The 22,550-nt window shown below is 35.4% G+C and overlaps 1 protein-coding gene across 1 annotated transcript in view; it reads right to left on the reverse strand.

Moving 5' to 3' along the window:
- LOC131077794 (uncharacterized) overlaps positions 1-22,550 on the reverse strand; it is a 124,193-nt gene that overhangs the window by 86,948 nt on the left and 14,695 nt on the right. Inside the window, exons 2-6 of the mRNA XM_058015346.2 lie at positions 6,274-6,351; positions 6,070-6,125; positions 5,809-5,928; positions 5,629-5,699; positions 5,443-5,536 (exon numbers count right to left, since the gene is read on the reverse strand). Coding sequence (XP_057871329.1) covers positions 5,443-5,536; positions 5,629-5,699; positions 5,809-5,928; positions 6,070-6,125; positions 6,274-6,351 — 419 coding nt within the window. The remainder of the gene's footprint in view (positions 1-5,442; positions 5,537-5,628; positions 5,700-5,808; positions 5,929-6,069; positions 6,126-6,273; positions 6,352-22,550) is intronic.

Below are 22,550 nucleotides of genomic sequence, written 5' to 3' on the forward strand. Positions count from 1 at the left end.
CTGTCTAAACCTGAAAAAAAAATATAGCAGCAGTAAGGATGATCTATTTATTTGAGATCTACCATCTCTAGCTCATGATAAAACTGAACCCTGGTTTAGGAAGGTAATGGATAGAGAGATACAGCTGTACTATGATGCAGTTAGCATCTCAATTAAAGAGAATGCCCTTAAGATTGCAATGACAGCAGAGACATGTGTTGCATGGTGTTCATTCTAAGCTTAAGGTTTAAATGGACAGTTGGCGGATTTCGTGCCCCTTACCTCTCAATCCAGGAAATTAGTTATTTTATTACAAACCTTTGCAATCTTGAATGAGAAAAACCAAACAGTAACTTCTTAAGAGATTTAGTGCAGATAACAACGAGAATGTAAACAATTGAGTGGTCTATAGTTTCTAAGTGAGTTCAGTTTTGGCTCTTGTTGGTTAAACCTATTTGATCCTAGACCTATGCCGAGAAGGGTGGTGATCATTGATAGCACGTTAAATCGTGCTTGCAGTGTTTAAACCTTGGCCAAAGTGGTGCTGCATAATGCAAGCTACCGTCAAATCACTAGAACCAAATACACCTCTAGTCAGGAGTGTCATACTAGTTGGGAGTTGCCCATAGTTTATGACCGACTAGTTAGTGTAAGTCCTAAAAACCAATACTCAGATGGCATGAGTTCCACTTCTTGTTACCTCCCTGAAAAGGGTCGGGCCAATCCAATCAGATATGGCACGGGGGACTAATAAGTCCGTGGTTGGGCAGAAAAGCACCCTAATGATACTTTCCCTCCTCGGTAGTTTGTTGATAAAGTTATGGAAGTTCAGAATGTTAGCATCAGAAGAGATGTATCTTCTAAACTCCCTCTCTTTCATTTAAAGTGAAATGTTTTAGTTACTTTCATATCTTCTGTTCATGTTTATGGTTCATTGTATTGCAAATTATAGTTAAGAGCTAGTTTAATTTCAGATATTTGTTCATCTCTTAAAAAAAAGGTCTCTTTCTTTATGTTTTAAAGTTGCAAAGTTGATGTTAAAATGTTATATTCACTTCACCATGTTACTTTTATGTTAAAATGTTTTATTTCCTTTCTGCTTGTTACATCTCAACCTATAAATATCTCTTATTTCTGCAAATTTGTCTCCAAGGGAGACTTCACAAATTTGGCAGAGATGTAGAATCCATCACGAATCCACCCCTTAGGAAGAACCAGGTTTTTGTCCAGCCCTTCTGTCAATTCCTGAAGGTTCTCATCTCCAAAAATCTTAATTCATTTATCAAATCCAAGGCATGCCCTTGCTACAACCCCAAGACCTCCTTGTGAAGCCCTCCGGGAAACATCTAGAAGATCAGGCCGACTAGAGAATTTAATTAAATAAAGTGGCCTTATAATAGAATTTAATTATTTTATTGTTTTTTAATTAAATTAATTGATATTAAGCCATCGTATGAATATTTTATTTATATTTTGATAGCTTAATAAAAATCAATTTAATTGAATCTCACCTGAAAAATTGGGGACATCACGAAATCACCATTACAATTTCCAAATATATATATTCATAGCACATGATCTAAGAATTCCCTCATACCATATTATAATTTTCCAATCAAATGCAATTATCAGAATGAATTTATTCAAACTTGAATACAGATTTATTTCAGTACATAGTTTGTGATCAGCCTATTTTCTAGGGTGCACAATGCATCTAAACATAGTTAAACAAATCAATAAAAATAGTTAAACTAATAATATTATAACCCAGTAAATATGCTAACTATCAATACAAAAGTACATATTTCTACAGGTATATAGTCTGCTGTCACCCTATTTCCTAGGGTGCACAATCCACCTAACTCCACTTATTCCTTAACCAAACCTATTCTACATGGGTGTTCCAACAAATCATTCAACAGCTCAACAAACATAGGTAAGACTAAAATTTTAACCCAGTAACTATACCACCTACTATTGATAGGTTTAAATATTTAAACCTATCTAATAACCATGATTAAATAACGCCTAACACCATCTATATGCATCTTCTTGCCATTTGTTTTCAGGAATGTCAATAGCAAAGCCATTCTTAATAATGCATTTATAAAAAAAAATTACATTTCATAGATGACTCACAATATGCATGATTACCAAGTTTGAAAATTCAGATTTGTAGGGGAGGGTGGGAAAGTATCCAGAATTCCCAAAAATAAAAATAAAAAAAGTGTTTGTGGAAATAATTTATGCAACATAAACATGTATAAAATTTAAGCACTGGTATAAACAAAGCAAATTGGCTGACGCATGGGTTTGTACAGAAATAAAATTTGTATATTTAGAGAAGGAAAAAAGTGTCGAGTTTAAATAATACTGATCCAGAACATCTGAAAACTTCAGATCTGACAGGATCTGAGCCACATCTGGCAGAGTTTGGTAACTATGAGAATAAAGGATGTTTACAAAGTTCAACTTTTCTGGGTGTGTTAATTCACCCCTATTTTTGTCTTCAATCTTTTCTTCTATTAACTTATAAGTCTCCTTGTTCTGTAGCATATTAGATATGATAACATCCAACATTTTGCTCTTCAAATCTATGTTCCATGCAGAATAGTCCCCACTGCTTGGTTTGTCACATCACACGCATCTTGCAGTCCCTGGACTATTTTTCTGTAAGAACTTCTAAACATGTCCGTTTTGCATTCCCACATTTCCCCATCACCTCAAACGGGGACTCAGTAGAGCATACCTTTAACTATTGCAAGTATGTGGCAGCAGAAGGTCTAAAGGAAGAGAGAGGCATTGAAGATTCTGTCATTTACAGCCCCACTTCCACACCTCTTAACTCGTCCTCAGATCTTTATGCGCAAGAGTTGTTAAACAGCAAGAAGGTGGCATAGAAACAGTTCCACTCCTATTAATTTTATGATTATTACTGTCTGTTATGCTTTTTATCAGCCTGTTGTGTTGTTCCAAGAACGAATCTAGGTGTTCCTGAGTTATGCAGTTGGTCTCAAACAGGGGTCTACAGCTGGAGGGAAAGTCGAAATTCTTGTCTACTTGGCAGGGTTTGCAGTAGCTGGTGTGGATCCAACTGTTTCAGGGAGGATTTAAGCAAAGGGCCTTTTTACAATCTCTGGTGGGCTCCAATCAATCTCTTTTTGAAGGACTTTTTCAACATTAAAAAAAATTCCAATAGGCAGACAGGTAAGCCTCACTATCATAGCTGTATTACTTAATTGCATAGTTCCATGCAGTTTCGTGACAGGGGGGTGCAGGAATGTGGGGACGGCAGAAAAGCAGCGGTGGGGGGCGGTGTTGATATACAAATTGAGGTGAATCGAAATCTTCAGGGCAAAATATGCAATATAACATCTCTGCAAGTGCCCCATGAAGGCAAACTAGTTTTCACAAAGTTAAAGGTTGCAATCACTATGTAATGGCATGTGCCATATAGTAATCAACCCACCGGCGTCCCCAACGGAGGTGGCAGAGATAATGGTGTTGTGGGGGGGTGGGGGGGTGTTTCCCCCAAGTCAACAAGCCTCGGAAATGTCCCAATATAGGGGACATGAGGTGTTTTTGGGGGGATGCATCCCTGTGCAATACTGCTTAATTGTTACTTTTATTTTACTGGAAATGGAAACCTAATAACCAATGAGCATGATAAATAGAAAAGAAATCTCCAGTTATTTTACGGATTTCTCCCAAAAGTTATGATATCATATTGTAATCTTGAAGGAACATTTTAATGTGCGAGTTTAGCATCTTTTGAAAGTCTCCATGAACATTGTACGTATTTCTGATGATCTTATTGATCTTTCTGGTCACATTTGCTGATTTGAATGTTAGTTTTGACTACTTTGTATACTAAAGGTAGTAAAATTCCTGGAAATTTTTTTGCAAGGAATCTTATCAAAAGAAGACAAGAAATGCATAGGTTTTATTCATTGATAAACTAAGATATGTTCACTTGGATGTTCAGTAATTTTTTCTATTTGCTTGTTTGCATGCATCGAGCCTAGCTTATGTGTGGAATTGAAAGGTATAGTCCTTGTTGCTACCTTCATTAAGGTATCATAATGTAGGCTTTAATCAGTGTTCCCCTTTGATTCATAAAACTTGAGACTCTACTGCCCCTGTTGGATAACAATTAAAATCCATCTTCTTTTTATACTATGTTGATTTCATTATCTCTACTTCCATGTTTAGATGCATGCAATATCATTAGAGGTTGTCAAAACAACATTGTCAAAATCTTTACATGTATTATCAAAAACATCATATAAACACTTAGACAATAGGACTGTTCTATGCAATGGGTATGGTTTGCATCAAGGTTCATTTGCATTCCCTATAGTCATTTTTTTAATATAGCACCTCAGGGAACACACCCCTTGGATTAGCAAAGCCTAAATCTCAAAGACATTACCCACCTTAGCAAATTGATCCATTGTTGTCCCTGCCTAATCATAAGTTAGAGGTCTTTTGCCTTGAGTTTGACACCTCTGGCCCTCAAATATAACCTACTTTAGGGATTTGGGAACCTACAACTTTGAGCATCAACAGATTTGATGCCACTCAGCACAGAAAAAATAAGTAAAAATGTGTATATTATTTTTAAATATTAACATATTAATGATGATATCAAAATACATACACACAACACCATATGAAGAGGTTGCGTTTCAAGAAAGATTATTAGCTTTGCAGTAATTGTTAATATGCATTTAAGTCAACCACTGTGGTGATACCTTTCTATTGTCTTACAGGTTCAAGCTAAATGTGCTCCATCTTCCACATATATAATGAACCTTGCAATTATAATGAACACATTCATCAAGCACTTATTAACTTGATTTGCTATTCTGTGATCAATTCTAATGATAACAACTGATCTCAACAAATATCATTCGCCATCACTGAGACTACAGAAAAACTGTAATATCCTTCCTATTGACGTGCTAACCATGCGAATTGCCTGGTAACAAATAAGGAACTGCTAGCTGCCTCAAACTAAATCTATTTCTTAAAGTTCAATATTGTAATGATAATTCCTATTGAGACTAACAACTATGACTTCAAGATGCTAATCAACGTGCTAGACTATCCAGTCAACTTTTGTATAATATTGATTAGCCTAGACCTTAGGTTTCTTATATAATATGTTTTCAAGTCCAAATGCAACATATGGATGGATAACATCTGCACAAGTTCAGTCATAAGAAAACAATTGCAAATAGCTACATGGTTACAGTAACATTAGTCCTGATGTTTGTGCATTGAACTGACTGTGATCAGACAATTTTCCCTAACACACCTGTACTCAAGGCTTTTGCTTCTCACAATTAAGATGCTGGAGTGTCTGTAGCATACACTATACGAGACAGAAAGAGAGCAACTAAAAACACTAGGTACCTCAAATTGTTGAAGTTGAAAAAAAAAAATGAATGTCAATATTACCTTTTGTATATTTCTGTATCAGATGCTGTCGTGGTGCAGAAAACAACAGCAGTGATTCTGTCCTTGTGTTTCTCTAGAAATCGCCGGACAGTTCCTAACAAGCAAGTGCAAATTCATCCAATAAATAATATTAAGTACAGCCCTACTACAACATATCACTCAAACATAAGAATCTAAATGACTCACTTATAGCTACATGTGCAGCTGGCTCTCGTGGATAGTTCTTAGCTTCAGTATAAATGCAGCCCATTGCAATACTGCACTTGAAAACTATATGTTAGTATTTCATTAGCATATTGTCATAAAATGTTTTAAACTATGAACATGGTGTGAGTTAAACATTTAAAAAGATTAAAAAATACTGACCTTTGAAGCCCATGCTCGATCAAAAGCTCAAGGCAAGATCTGTAGCAATGACTTAACGCATTTTCTGCAGCAGTATGATATTTTACAGCATATTTTGGACCAACTGTGTGTATCACTCTCCTATAAAGTGACAAATCATGCCACATGGAAGTATAATATGTGTAATTGAAGAATCGCCAACACAATGCTCACATAGAGATCACACAAGAAACTGATTAACATGCAACAAGTAAAAACCCATAATTTAGACTACAGTATTACCTAGCTGGTAAGTCATATGCATTAGTGACTTTGGCAAGCCCAGTACGACAACCTCCCTGATAAAACAGGCAAGATAAAAGTCATTATTTATATTGCAACAGAACACCACTTCAGACTTGACAGATGGAAAATGATAAGCCAAAAAACTATGCAGGTTTTAATCAATCCCAAATGTTCAACCTCCTAAAATTCAATTAAGCTTACTAGAGTTGCGCACTCTTCAGCAAGTCCAGGACCAGCAGCTTCATGCAAACCAGGGCTGCTGTGCATCTCATCCAAGTTCTGAATATACATGTATAACTTATAAGTGAACTTGATATAAAATACACATCTTTATCAGAACATGTTGGTATTTAAATAGCTTTGGCTACTGACAAAATTTGGAACCAATCATCATTCCAGGTCCAACATCAATTTGCTTAATGATCTCTTTTTAAACAAAGAAACAATATTTTAAAAAAGATAGTTAGATGTTCAGATCAGCTCCTAGCCTTGACACCATACTTAGAGGTGGTAATGTGGAAACAAGACAACCTGCATTACTTGAATTATAAAATCAGATACAACTTTACAAGAAATATTACAGAAACAAAGATACAGATTGAAAAAATATCAAATTTAAGTCTTTACAAAAAATTTAGCAAGATGAGTATCAGAGATAGGTGGCCATCAGAGAGAACTGCTGCAGTAAAGCAGAAAAGAAGAAAGAAAAAGACCAAAATGATAGTTGAAAACAGATAGTGATTAGGGCATGTTGCAAACCAGAGTTTCTTCTCAGCACCAAAAGATGTGGGCATTCTGTTGGCAGGCCATGAGATTTGTGTGCCCATAAGGAGAAGAGAACTGATAAGATGGAGGTTGTTATCATTGGATAGAGTGTGAGATGAGAATTTCAGTCACTGCTGAAGCCAGTAATTGGTTTTTGACAGACATGCAGGTCTATTCAGTTGGAAAAGGATCTGGCTGTAGGCAATGACTCTGATAGGAGGCTGCCTTTTTCATGTTGATTGCTTGCCCCAGGTTGATGGTGCCCTGTGGTATGCCCTTTTGATAGAGGCATGGAGGAACAACATTCATGCATAAGCTCCACAGATCTTTGTTGGCAGGATCACAACAGAGCACATCTTCAGTGGCTGCTGTGCAGTGCTGCTAGAACTTGTTGTGTGCTATAGCCAATTCATTAGTGGATACCAGATGTAAGATACGCTTGTGGAAGACTGGAGATTCAACAATTTAGAGAACACTAATGACTGATATATTGTTTTGCCTTATCTTCTGTTATATGGTATAACATTGGCTTTCCAATGGTATTTCCTGTGTCTTGGAGGGATTGGCAACCAAACCTAGGAAGTTAGTAAATCAAGAATGGTTCACAATCCATTCTCCTCCTTTTTAGTCGCCTTTCATTTAACTCTATGGTTCTTCACTCTTGTGGACTATTAACAAGCCCGAGTGACTATTGCTTCTTACTTCAGTAGCTATAGACAATCAGCTCCAAAACCTACTTGGCAACTGATGTCACATCTTCCCCAACCCTAATCTCTTCTTGTGTTACATCTAATTGCCCAATTTAGCTAATAATGATGATCAATATTAATAGATATTTTTCAATACCATATGAGACCATCTTAAGTCCCACAACTTACTTGGTTGTTTGCTCCTTATCAAGAATATATACTGATACTAAATAACATTCTATATAGTGAGAACTATGGTAGCAAAAATCACCAAAAATTGTGATTTATTCGCATTATTTTCAAATACACACATTTTTGTCAATTTATTGGTCATTTTCTCAATTGCATACATTTTTTTTTTCAATTTATGGGCAAATTTTTTAAATTTGTTCCCCCCTGTTTTTATAAATATTTCAGCATTTTTTAGTTTACCAATTATTGCAAATCCTGGGAAATTGAATTCCAGTTATACTTCCAATTTGCCAAGTAAATGTTGAGTAAGTGGAAGACTAATATGATATACACAAGCTTCTCCTACATAATACAGTAATATCCTGAGAAAATGCCAATCCCAAGAAATTGAATTCCGGTTATACTTTCAATTTGCCAAGTCAATATTGAGTAAGTCGAAAGCTAATATGATATATACAAGCTTCTCTTACATAGTACAGTCATATCCTGGGTATCAGAGCACGATCATGCCTTCCCCTATCTGAAATTTACTATACATTCATGACTTTAGATTATTCAACCATTCATGTATTCTTTGGTATCAGAGCCTAACAATATGGTCTTACAACACCACCCAACAATTAATCTTTCCTGATAATTTTCAAGCCATGGTAAGCAGATTATTATATTTTGATATTCATTTTTGTATTAGTATATTGTGTATAATGATTGATAAATTTGTGACTCTCTAAGCATGTGCAAGGTTATTTTTCTGACAAGATAGTATAATGGTGGAGGTCATTGTCACAACAACATAGCAACAAGAACAGAAACAATTAGCAAGTGTTGATGGTTTGTTCAGTATTGTTATTAGTTATAATCATAATTGTGAATCTGTGATTTTGAATCATTATCATAAGTAGAATATCCCTGTTGATATTCCTTTTACTGCTTGATAGTCTCAAGTCAATATTGTTAAAATAATATCAATATCTTCTATATTGTTCATCTTCTATTTTTAGCAGTCATCTTAGTTGTAATTATCTGATTATTGAATCATTCATTCAATTTATTTTTCATGGTATCAGAGCATAGAAATTAAAAATTTCGAAAGTTTTTGTTATTAAAAATTTTCGAAGTTTTTATTGAAGAGATTTTTTTTAAAACTGTTTTTTTTTTTTTAAAAAAGAGCAGGTTCTTTTTCTCTTCCTGGACTGATTTTTTTTTGCAGGTTGAAAATTTTCCTAGGGTTTCTACAATTTCGACTAGAGTTTTGACCCTTCAGTTCAAGTCGAAATTTTATTTTGGTTGCAGATTCTTGGTGGGTTTTTCGAGACCTCAACTGGATCCTCGTCACATTTTTTTGGGTGTATCGTTTTTTTTCGTGCCTCGATTTTTGAGCTGTCTGATCTGCATTCTGATTTCAGATTCTTGGTGGGTTTTTCGAAAGTTTTTCTGGGTTGGTCTCATATTTTTTTTGGGTGCCTTGTTTTTTGTGCCCCAAATTTTGTGCCAACAAATTTGCCTTAGAATTTAAAAACAGTCTATGATTTTTGCTAATTTTGTGGACGTCAGGAATTGTGGTGTCTTTTGGGTGCCGTTTATGTTGTACATCTCACCTAGGGTTTCTGCCCCTTTTTTTTTTTGCATTAATACTCTCAATAGCTCATCTACTAGTGTTGATCTGAAGTTTGCAACAAGTTTCTACAGTAGGATCGATGGAAGCAACAGTTTGGAAGTAACGCTAGTTCATCCACTGAACAGGCCTTCATAGCTACAGTTTTGGATAAGAACAAGGGTAAAGGTCAGTCCTTCTAGCAAAAGGGGCAAGGTCAATATTCGCAGTCTTCAAAGAAGAAAAGTGTACAATGTAACTATTGTCACCAATTTGGCCATGTGAAGAAAGATTGCAGCAAATTGTTGGCATTTGTTCAATCTAGGCTGGGAGGGTCTCAAGAACAGGAGCAGGCTCATGTTGCAGAGCATTCTAGAGAGAAGGAGTTGGCCTTCTATGCTTTGTGATAGGCAAATTTCGTGTTTGGTTGGTTTTCACATTTTTTTCCTCAAAAATTGTTTGCAAGGTTTAGAATTTTTTACTTAAATTATTATCTGTCATCTGCAAAGCTTGTGTGGGATTTCTAGGTTTTCCCGATTTTTTCTTCAAAAATTGTTTGCTGGTTTTTACGATTTTTCCCTCAAAAATCATCTGTAATACGCAAAGTTTGCATGGGATTTGTCATTCGCGAAGTTCTCTAGTTTTGGTCGATTTTTCTCCTCAAAAATCAAGCTTTGTTGCAATCAATTTGGGTCACACCTACCAGGGTGAACATCTGCAACCATGGTATCTTGCAATCAATTTTGGAGTTGATACTCTTCTGCAAAAGGGTTTGCTGATTTTTTCCTCAAAATCATGGTTTCAAGTTTCAGTAATTTAGGTGTGCCAGATCTCTAATTCGCGTGTGAAGGCTACATTAGCTTGGATGGCTTTTGGTACTCTTGGTCATTTGCATTCTGCAAATCTTGGGAGGGTCTCCATAGCAGCAGATGGTCTTTGCAGTTGTGATCATAACACCTGCAGTGTCTTCTATAGGGTATTGAGTACGATGACCATTAGGGAGGGTGTTAAAATGATATTAGTATCTTCTATAATGGTCATCTTCTATTTTTAGCAGTCATCTTAGTTGTCGACTTATTTAGCTATTTACCTTTTTAGTCAACTTATTTAGCTTGTTAAGTTAGCTTTTTATTATTTAGCCTTTTAAGCTATACTTAGCTTTTTAATCTTTTTAGCTTATTTGATTTCACTTTAACGATTAGTTCTATTTATAGAACATCAGCTTGTAACCTCTATATATACGTGTGTATATCGTTCAATGTAATTATCTGATTATTGAATCATTCATTCAATTTATTTTTCAAATATTCCATATTGTTTTGAGTTAACTCTGTCAGTATCATTGTTGTAACTTGCAAGTGATTTGAAAATAAAAGTTTAAAATTTAGACTTACAAGGCTTTAAAAATATATTCAAATCTTTTGAATTTTGAAAAAAATTATAAAAATGAAAGTTAGTTGGAAGTACATGCTTTTGGCCAACCCAACTGAATATTGCACATTTACTATCAATAAATGATCATGAAGCTATCAAAAACTGCAAAGGAAAGATCTAGAGTTATATGGTTTGAGAACACCACATCATTGGATTTTCAATAGGGGACTGTCAAGGGCAAAGCCCTCTTGTTCACATACCCTCCATGATAGGCTTCAAGAACTCAGCTTTCTTTGTATTGTGGGAGTGGGAAATGGGAATAATGGAGAATTTGTTGAAGAAATTTAGGAGTTTGTTAGTTTCCTTTATCAAAGTATATTTGGAGGAAAAGAATGAGGGGCTGTTGTCTATTAGTTGTGGATGGTTTTATTGTTTTTTGTCTTTGCTGGCTCTGTTTTGGAATGGAAGTGGCTGCAGCATTGGAGTAACTGCATGCTACCAAAATCTTCCTTGAACATTCATTTCAAACAAGTCATGTAACCACAGCACATGCATTTGATGCATTAAGTATGACCTTGTTTGTACTCTTGTCATTAATTGTTTTATTTAAGTGATACGATCACTTTGTAGAAGTTTATTGGCTTAGTTTATGATGACCCAGGAATCTGAACTTTATCATGATATTAATACTCTTAAAAGGCACCAGTCTGCCCTTAAGTTATAGTATCACTTATGAGGCATGAACTTGATGGAAAATGGCTGAAGAATCCTCATTTCAATATCTTCTCACCCTGGGGCTTTTGACTTTTGGTATAGATTTCATAGTTGACATGAGTTCAAGCCTGAGTATTATGCTAAGCGATCATGTATGTGAAGGATGAACCATCTGAGATAACCTTCAAGTATTTATAGTACATCTGTTCTTAGATGTTAAAATTTCAAAGCTGACTGGGTAGTTTTTAAATGAAGCTGTTACAAGCTTGTCATGTATAATTTAGTCATGTCAAACTATGGAAATCAGTTTTCACAAAGAAACATGAATTTGACCATCCCATATAAAGACATATCAAAAGTTCTGGATTATTCCTTTACCCAGATTCTGTAATGTCCCCTTTTGGGATATACCTAATTTTGCCCAAAAGAATGACAAATCCAAAAACTCAACTTATTTACAAGAGTATTCTTTCACTAAATCACACAATAGCAATTGAATTAAGGAGAATAATCAATTAATCATTAAACAAAATGATAATGCAGATTCCTATTTGTAAACATGCACACTATAGCTTCAACCATATTAGAAACTTGAGAGGAAAACATCATAGGATGCCAGGAAACTATCCTCCACAATTAAGCCCAAGAGCGTTGAACAAGCAACCAACTCTATCCGACCCCTTGGCCCACAAGCAACCAACTCAATGGAGGCCCACAAGGAACCAACTCACCGGGGGGCCACAAGAAACCCAACTCAATGGGTGTCCACTTAAAGTATAGGACCCGTAATCCTGTATCCCTATTGTGTTTCTTGCCCATTTCTAATAAGATTGATCTATAAAATCTGATGAATGATTATAATTTATTAGTGCCAACTCCTTGGTGGATTGTCAAGTTAATCAAATAAATAAATCAATAATTCATATAAGAGATTTAATAATAGACTTAATCGTATTGCATACCAATTATTCTGCTAAATACAAATGGCTGCTTTATTTCTGAATGCATATAATATCTAAGACTCTGTGATCTGATTGATGAGTGACAATGTAATGAATGTTAGTTTAATATATTGGTGGATGATGATTGAATAAATGTTGATTTGATAGAGTGATGCTTGATTGCTGAATTGTTTGTTTTCTTGATCCCAAAATGAAGTGATAATTGATGTGGGTTTGATAATTGTTTGCTTGATCTTGCGGATTGATTGTTTGCTTGATTTCTTGAGGGATTGATGATTGATAGATTCATGAGTGATGATTGATAAGTGATCCTTCAATGCTTGGAATGAATACTCCTTTATACCTTATTGGTGAAAGGGTCACCACCTTTCATAAGAATTGGGTCATCACATTTCATTGTTAACTTTGAGAATATTAAATGATTCCCCAAATTCATCTCCCTTGGATGTCCTCCTCAAATGATACCTTCTCCCCTTTATATCTTCCAATGTGAGGGAGAGTTACACCTCTTCATCATGTCTGCCCTTTACAATGGGCATAACCTTTCACAATTACTACCCTTTGAAAGAGTCACAACCCATCATCATTTCTGCCCTTTGAGAAAATCACAACATTTCACAATTACCACCCTTTGAAAGAGTCACAACCCTTCATCGTTTCTCCCCTTTAAGAGATTCACAACCTTTCACAATTACCACCCTTCAAAAGAGTCACAACCCTTCACAATTTCTGCCCTTTGAGAGAGTCCCAACCTTTCCCAATTACCACCCTTTGAAAGAGTACAACTCTTCAACCTTTCAGAATTATCACCTTTTTGAAAGAGCGAAGCCCTTCATAATTTTTGCCTTTTGAAGTAGTCATTTCCTTATTCTCTTCATGTTCCTTTCTTCTTCCATTAATCCTTCCTTAATTCCTAGCTCCATTCTTTCTTCCTTCCTCCCTATCCCCTTTCAAATGAACTCTTCTCCCTTTTATATCTCATGTTTGAGGGAGTCACAACTCTTCATTGCATGCCTCTAGACCTTTCATCAAACTTAATAAACTTTTAATTATATTATATTTATTTAATTATATTTTAATTTTATTATCATTTACTATTAAATCCTATTTTAGAAAGGGGAGATTACAGATTCCATTTAATGGGTTGGATCATAGATGAAAAACTCTGCGCGCCGTAGGAAAACTCGCGAGTAATCGCGAGCCCTAATGGCGCACGAGTGACTCGCAGCTAAACTCGGCAATGAGTTTTAGTAATACCCACCGCAATTTTTGGGTGTAAAAATCACTAAAACTCGCCAAAAAATGTCTGAAAACCCAGCACATAACACGAAAAAAAAATGACCATGGGAGTGAACCATCATTAAACACCTAAATATTTCACTTCATTGCGCGACCACGGGAGTGAAAAAAAAGACTCGACGCGACTTTTGCTCGTGCGGCCAGAGTATCGCGACTAGGGTTTGAATCGTTTGATAGTTGATCAGCAAAAAAAGGCACCTTTCAGGTTTTCATTCGAACAGCGCTAAGTTTTTTAAATTTTTTTCCCTAACAAATGTCAAATATATTGGATAGTCATAAAATCATATTTGTTTAAATTTTTAATATCGATTTCTTCCTTACTATTGTATATGAGGTAATGAGGTAACCGTAATATGTTACCTCATTACCTCATATACAGTAATATTTAATATTTATTATATATATTATATACATTATAGTTTACTTTATACACAGTAAGATTATTGTATTACAGTCATATATTAATATTAATATATGACTGTAATACAATAATCTTGATTCTTACTGTCATTAATATATGACCGTATTATGTCTAATAACAAAAAAAATGCAAAATATTCTTCAAAATATTAATATATTAATGTATTACAGACTGTAATACATTACTATATTAATATTTTGAAGAATATTTTGCATTTTATTACTAATAGATGACTGTATTTTATTATTAATATATGACTCATAATAAATTAATAATGACTGTAATATAACAGTCATGAATATTACTGTATTTTATTTAGAATCTTAGATAGTCATCTATTAATAGATGATTGCAAATAAAATACATTAATATAGTCATCTATTATTAACTGTTATTTTAATTGTTTTTAACTTATTAACAGTAACACTGTTATTCACTGTAAATTGTAATTAATAACAGTGTTATTGTGATATAAATAGAATTAGGAATGTAATAAGTTAATAACAGTGTTATTGTTTTCTAAATGTCGTCTCTCTTTTGTTAGGTTCTCTTCCATTTTTTTGAAAGAAAATAGCTTCTAGTGGCAAAAAGAGAGATCTTTGTTGGAAACATGGGACACCAGGTCCAAAACGAGGAGATGTCATTTGTAACCATTGCACCAAGATTATCAAAGGTGGCATTAATAGGTTCAAATATCACCTTGCACAGATTGAATGCCGAGATACCAGAGGATGTAAGAAATGTTCTGAAGAGGCTACGAGGGATGCAATAGCAACGCTTGAAGCATATGATCAAAAGAAGGCAACAAAAAAGAGAACAGCAGAGGCAATGGCAGCCCCAATGGCAGATTTGAGTTCTATAGGGTCACATACATATGTGGGGGCATCTAGTTCTTCCCTTGGGCCACGGATACGAGGAATGGGAAGTGTGGGCAGCCATATGGAAAACTACTTTGTTCCACGTAACACTCCTAGTGCACAACCTGGATTGCTAGGCACTGCATGGAATAAAGAGGCTCACCAACAAGCAAAGGTGGCGTGTGCTAGATTTTGGATCTACAACGATATTCCGTTCAATGTTGTTTCTAGTCCATCTTGGGACCAATTGGTCACCGCATTGACTGTGGCCGGTAAGGGGTTCAAGTCCCCAAGCCGTTATGAGATTAGTGGACCGTTATTGCAAGATGAGGTCCAAAACACTCACGCATTAGTGGAAGAGCAAAGGAGTATTTGGGAAAAGAATGGTTGCACGATTCTTTCAGATGGGTGGACGGATGGTAGGAATAGGACATTCATCAACTTTCTAGCTTCTTCAGGGGGGCGGTTAGTATTTTTAAAATCAATTGATGCCTCCAATGAAGTGAAGAATGCAGAGACCTTGTGCAACATGTTGGATGAGGTGGTGATGGACATGGGAGTGCAAAATGTCATACAGGTTGTGACTGATAATGTAGCTGCATATGTGGCAGCCGGCAAACTTCTAATGGCTAGACATCCGACATTATTTTGGAGCCCTTGTGCTGCCCATTGTCTTGACTTGCTCCTTGAGGACATAGGGAAATTAAGTTGGATAAAAAAAGTGGTTGAAGATGGAAGGAATATCACCAAATACATCTACAATCACACATGGGTCCTTAATCTTATGAGAGAGCACACTGATGGTAAGGATCTTGTGCGATCGGGGGTCACACACTTTGCTACCAATTTCCTCACCTTGCAGAGCATACTTGCTACATTGCCCAACCTGAAGCGGATGTTTGTGAGTGAAAGATGGTTGGAGAGTCCTTATGCTACAAAGCCTGAAGCAGAGAAGGTTGTGGTTTCCATTTTTTATTCTAATTTTGCCAAGATGGTGGAAGAGATCATCAATGTAAGTTTTGAAACTTTAATTGATGATTTATTATTTAATTTTCTAATATTACAATCTGCTGATTTTGTTAAATTTTTTATATCTAGGTGTCAGAACCGTTGGTGAGGGTGCTACAAATGGTGGATGGGGATCATAACTCTATGGGGTATCTATATGAGGCCATGGATAAGGCCAAAGAGGCGATTCAACACTTATATGCATCAAACAAGAGCAAGTATGAACCCATATGGCACATAATTGATCGGAGGTGGAACCATCAACTCCACCAACATATTCATGTTGCTGCCTACTTCTTGAATCCCAAGTTTTTTTACTCCCCGAGTTTCAGAGCAGATGCAGAGGTTAGAATTGGCCTTGACACATGCATACGAAGATTAGTTGATGATGAGAACCTTCGAGACCTGATACTTGATGAGTTGCAGAGCTATAAGATGGCCACAGGGCCATTGTTTTCTTCACCTGATTGCAAACGTAGGAGAGACACCTTACGACCAAGTGAAAAAAAACATGTTTAATTTTATTTTACCATTTATTTCTCTCTTTAAGATTATTAAAATATTTACAAATAATAAATGGCATTTTTTATCCTTGCAGATTTGTGGTGGGAAGATTATGGTGACACAGCACCTAATCTTCAGAAACTTGCCATCCGCATATTATCGCGGACTTGTAGTGCTTCTGGTTGTGAGCACAACAGGAGTGTTTTTGAGGCCATCCATACAAAAAAGGGCAACAGGTTGACTCAACAACGCTTGAATGATCTTGTTTATGTGCGATACAACATTTGATTGCATGAGAAGAAGGTGCAAGGGCAAGATTCACATGAAGCACTTGACTTGGATGACATTGATCCATATGCAGCAGAATGGGTTGCCGCTCCTGATGATGTTGATAATGATTTGGATCCATTCCTTACTGATGAGCAGCTAAGTGAGTTGGAGAGGGCAAGAGAGGAATGGGATGCGGAAGTGGCAGCACATGAGGAGGAGGAGCACGAGGTTGATCATGCAGCAGAGGCACCTGTTGAGGATGTTGCCACTACTTTAGCACCACCCCCCAGCAGCAACACTCTTTTTTGAGCTTTAGTCGTAGGCACAATTTATGATTTCTCAATTTTATTGATACCAAAACTTGAACTTGATATGTAATCAGAATTTCAGAGGTTGTTGTTTTGTGGTCTATGACTCTATGTCACTATGATACATTGAAATGTATTGAACTCTTATTCATATGTTGCACTTGTTTTTTGGTTTATGCTATGTATTTAACTCAAACTTTGATTTATATATTATGGAAATCAATATATGTTATACAAATTTGTTGTAAATGTGTGTTTTTGAATAATATTTATAAAAAAAATGCATTTTCAAATGTTCGATAAAGTTGGCGAGTATGGCCGAGTTTTTCCCCGAGTTTTGGCAAGTCCCGAGTTTTTTTAAAAAATTGGCCTTGCCGAGTCCGAGTTTTTCAACCTTGGGTTGGATAAGCACTGCCTTGGCCCAAAGTACACTTGTTGTTTGTTGGAAAGCTTTCAAAGCTGACCAGGTAGTTTTTAATGAAACTATTACAAGCTTGTCATGCATAATTTAGCCATGCCAAACTATGGAAGTCAATTTTCACAGAGAAACGTATTTGACCGTGTCAAATACAGACATATCAAAAGTTCTGGGTTATTCTTTTAACCAGGTTCCATATAATGGGTTGGCTAAGTACTACCTTGGCCCAGAGGCTAGAATGGATGTAATCATGTAGAATAGACTGTATTTTGTGTTGATTGTTTGTTTACTATATTCATCTCTAGACTTAGCAAAAGGATGGTTGATTTGGTGAGCACATGATGATCTCAGCCTATTTCATTCATTTTGACAGACCCTTCTATTGGAAGTTAGAGCCTGAGTTATTCTTATTTCTTATTCTAGATCATAATATTGAATGTTTGATATAAAAGGAAGGACAGATTTGGTTTAGGTATGAATTGTGTGTGTGTGTGTGTTAAAAACATGTATAAATTATTTTGTAGATTTCATTAAGATGAAACCCTACTACCATAGACATGAGACTGTGGTGAAAGTAGAAGATTGTGCTTGACCTGAGATTGATACAGTTGAACCTATGAACTTTATTGCTTTTGGTTTTTACTAAGATTTGAATCTTCTAAAGCTTATCTACTATCTACTCGATTATAGTCAGATTGACATGTGATTTTTGGTTTTACTTTTCTGGAATAATAACCCTTTTTAGAAATCCTATCCATCTGGAACCTTCGTAACCTAGTGTGTGCTTCTATCTTTCTGAGTTGAGTTGTTTTAAATATTTAAAAACACATGTTTGATTGTGTTTGAATTGTTTTGGTAAGTCATGTTATTTCTTCTTGTTTGGTCATTCGAGCAATCAGACAGAATGATGGGACTTATGGAAGCTTCATCAATCCATATGAATTCTCCAAACGACTATGTTCAGAGATACAGTGATGCTCTGATTCTAATTTCTATCTCATCTAGTCTACCAAATAACTAGAAGGAATGGAAGGGCTTATAGGAGCTCCATTTGATTCTTTTGTCTTGTCTCACAAACTACTTGTGGTCGAAGTTGAGATTCAAGAGCTTACTACATGGGAGTGATTATCAACATCATCAATATCATATGGCACCTTTGGATAGCATTTAATTTTTGTGCTTGACGAGGCAAGGTCAGCACCATTGTTTTCTATGGAAATATTATAAGATCTTCATATTGTGCAAGGCGAATCAAGTTCTGCAAGTATGTTACTATCTGTAAACTCTGGCCAAGGAATATCTTGATATTTGTGCTTGACAAGGCAAGGTCAGCACCATTGTTTTATATGGAAATTTATGAGATCTTCATTATCGTGCAAGGCAAGTCAAGGTTTGCAAGTATGTTACTATCTTTAAATTTTGGTCTGTTAAAATAATATTAATATCTATTCTATAATGGTCATCTTCTATTCTTAGTGGTCGTCTTAGTTGTTGACTTATTTAGCTATTTAGCTTTTTAGTTGACTTATTTAGCTTTGTTAGTGCGTTAAGTGAAACTGTTGCTTCTTTATTAAAGACGCATAGATAGCTTTATATTATTTAGCTTTTTAAGCTTCATTTAACTTTTTAAGCTTTTTAGCTTATTAGTTTTCACTTAAACGACTTGTTCTTAATTTAGAATGTCGTCTTGTAATCTCTATATATACGGTTGTATCTCGTTGAATAGATAATCCAATTATTTTTCATGGTATTAGAGCAAGTCGATGAGATTTTTTAAAGTCTGATGAATTTTTTAATTAAAAATTCGTAGGCCGTGCCAGCTGGAAACTTTTGCAAGAATTTTTTTTGTATCATTTTTTATGAAAAAACAACTTTGCTATTGTCAGGATTTTTTATGCAGATTTTCGTGCTAGGGTTTTTGAAGATTTTTTAAGGGCCTGAAAGTTTCATGCTAGGGTTTCTGCAAATCGCAGATTTTTGTAGGGCTTTTTTGCTGATTTCTCGCGTCTTTCAGGTACGACTTTTTGGCGCAATTTCCTTGCACAGTGGCGTTTTGCGAGTTTTAGTGCGACTTCCTCTGTTATTTCCACGATTTTTTGGGTCTCGCATGTGCCTGGCTAGGATTTTTCGACCCGCGTTTTTTTGGTGACTTTCACGACCTTGTGTGCTCTACGCGCGAATTTTGCACGATTTATTCTGCGTGACGGCGTGGTTTTTTTTCCCGCGTCCAAGGTTTATGTTCTATGGCAGGAAGTTTTTTGCGATTTTAGCCCATCTTTTTTTTCGATAGGGATTTTCTTCCACGATTTTCACGCGACCTGGTGGCGATTTCTTTTCAGCGTTTCTCTATGTGACATGGGTTGTCTGTTCATGATTTATTTCACGAGATTTTCTTTGCAACCTACGTTTTTGGAAGCGACTTTTTACGTTTTTTGCAATTTTTGTTTTCGGCCTGCAGCAGTTGTTCGACCCACGTCAGACTTTTCTAAGCGGTGGTTAGGTTGTTTTTTTTCCCGCGAGTTTCGTATTTTTCAGGTTTCTTCAGCAATTTATTTGTGTTTTAGTGTGCAAACTAGGGTTTCTGATTTTTTTTTAAATCAGATATTCTATGTTTTGAAGATTATTTTTTTTCAATTATTTTCAGAAAAAAAATATACAGATTTCAGACTTCCAGAAAAAATTTCTGGAATTTTCTAGAATTTCGTGACAGCTTTTCATGCCTTGGGTTCTGTACCTCTTTTTTTCTGATTTTTTTTTGCGCCACCCTAGGGCTTGAAGACATTCTTGGGTCTTCAGCAAATTTCGAAATTTTAATTTATGGGTTTTTCAGCAAACCTTGAAATTTGTGCATTGGGATTTGTGCCTCGAATTCCACTCCAAGGCTCAAATTCTTTGTGCAGCTATTTCTATTTTGATTCTTAATCAGATTCTTCTGACTCTTGCCTTCACTAGGTTGACCTCGTTCAACCTCAGTTTTCATGATGGCATCTTTGACCATCATGTTGGAACACAATCAGAAATTCAACAGTTGCCACAACACCTGGAAATAGCGCATGTTCACAATATTTAAATATTGTTGTCTTGATCAGATTGATTTAGGCCAGACCTCATCCTACAGGTCCCAAGGTTTTCACGATTTTTTCCTGAAAAAATGTCTATCGATTTTCTGATTTTTTCCACAAAAAATAATGGTAGGGTTTTAATTGATTTTTTCCTCAAAAATCAGGTTCTTGCCACATGATGTCTAGTATTCTACCGTGCAACATTTTTAGGGTTTTCACGATTTTTTCCTCAAAAATTGTTCGCAGGGTTTATAATTTTCCCTTAAAAAATTATCTCATCTATAATTTGCAATGTTCATGTAAGATTTTGGTTATCTGGAATTTACCCTTTTTTCCACAAAAAACGATGATTTGTAACCTAAGCTCATATTTCTTTGGTTTTAACATTTTTTTCCTCAAAAATTGTTTGCAGGGTTTATAATTTTTCCTTAAAAATGATCATTTGTAATCCGCAAAGTTTGTGTGGGATTTCTAGGTTTTCACAATTTTTTCTTCAAAAAATGTATGCTGGTTTTTTCAGTTTTTTCTTCAAAAATCATCTGTAATACGCAAAGTTCACGTGGGATTTTGTGATTCACGAAGTTCTCAGGGTTTGCCGATTTTTCTCCTCAAAAATCATGCTTTGTTGCAATCAGTTTTGGGTCGCACTACTAGGGTGAACATCTACAACCATGGTATCTTGCAGTCTGTTTTGGAGTTGCTGGAGTAAATAGTGTTCAGTACTCTTCTGCAAAAGGGTTTGTTGATTTTTCCTCAAAATCATGATTTCAGGCTTCAATAATTCGCGTGAGGGCTACATTAGCTTGGATGGCTTTTGGTACTCTTGGTCGTTTACATTTTGCAGATCCTAGGAGGGTCTTCGTAGTAACAGAGTGTTCTTTGCATTTGTGATCATAACACCTGCAATGTCTTCTATAGGGTACTAAGTATGATGACCATTAGGGAGGGTGTTAAAATAAAATTAATATCTATTCTATAATGGTCATCTTCTATTCTTAGTGGTCATCTTAGTTGCCGACTTATTTAGCTATTTAGCTTTTTAGTTGACTTATTTAGCTTTGTTAGTGCGTTAAGTGAAACTATTGCTTCTTTATTAAAGATGCATAGTTAGTTTTTTATTATTTAGCTTTTTAAGCTTTTTAGCTTATTAGTTTTCACTTAAACGACTTGTTCTTAATTTAGAGCATCGTCTTGTAATCTCTATATATACGGTTGTATATTGTTGAATGGATAATCCAATTATTTTTCAGGGTCAAGGGGTTATGCTTATTTATGTTGTTTTGTTATGTGGGAGAGTCATGGTGGTCATTCGAACTTGTTCCTAGTTTCTTCCCATGCACAGTATGTTCTTGTGGCCTCATCAGCAAAGGGTAGGGTCCCACCTTTTAGGGCAGCTAATTTGGGAGCCATAAAGCTTTATAGTTGGTGGAAATGCTCCAATGATGCTCTCTCACTCACTCTCACCTTGACATTCAATTTTTTATTCTTATATGTTGCAGTTTTCAGATATGAGGTAATAAATTTTTATCATTTACTTCATAGTTTATGTCATGAATACTACCATAAAGATCTGAGGATATCACTTCATGTGTTAGCATATAGTACTTGACGATATCAGATTTCAGATTTCTAGTTATAAGTTGGAAGATATTATGAATTACATTTGTAATCTTGTGGGTCTATAATGGTTCAGTTGGTAATTTTGTACTTGCTGTTTCATTTATTGCGATCTGCCCTCGTTTTGTCAAATGTGTTGTATTGAAATACCAGAAAATAGGATATTATAATTCTCTCTTTAATGAAAGTGAAAAGCTTTTAAAAATCAGATTTATTGCTTTTAATTCTGCCTATATGAGGTATATCAGATGTTGAGTATGTTTTGGATGAAAGTGAAATGAAATGAGATTATAATATGCAGTCTTTATACATTGTATGTCTTCTCTCTCAAATCTTTCAGTGTTCTTTGATGGTCTTTTAAATCCTATATATTAGAAGGTAGATTTAAATTGATGTACCAAGAGAAATTGATAACTATGATAAT

The sequence above is a fragment of the Cryptomeria japonica genome, chromosome 10, assembly GCF_030272615.1.
Source record: "Cryptomeria japonica chromosome 10, Sugi_1.0, whole genome shotgun sequence".
NCBI lineage: Eukaryota > Viridiplantae > Streptophyta > Pinopsida > Cupressales > Cupressaceae > Cryptomeria > Cryptomeria japonica.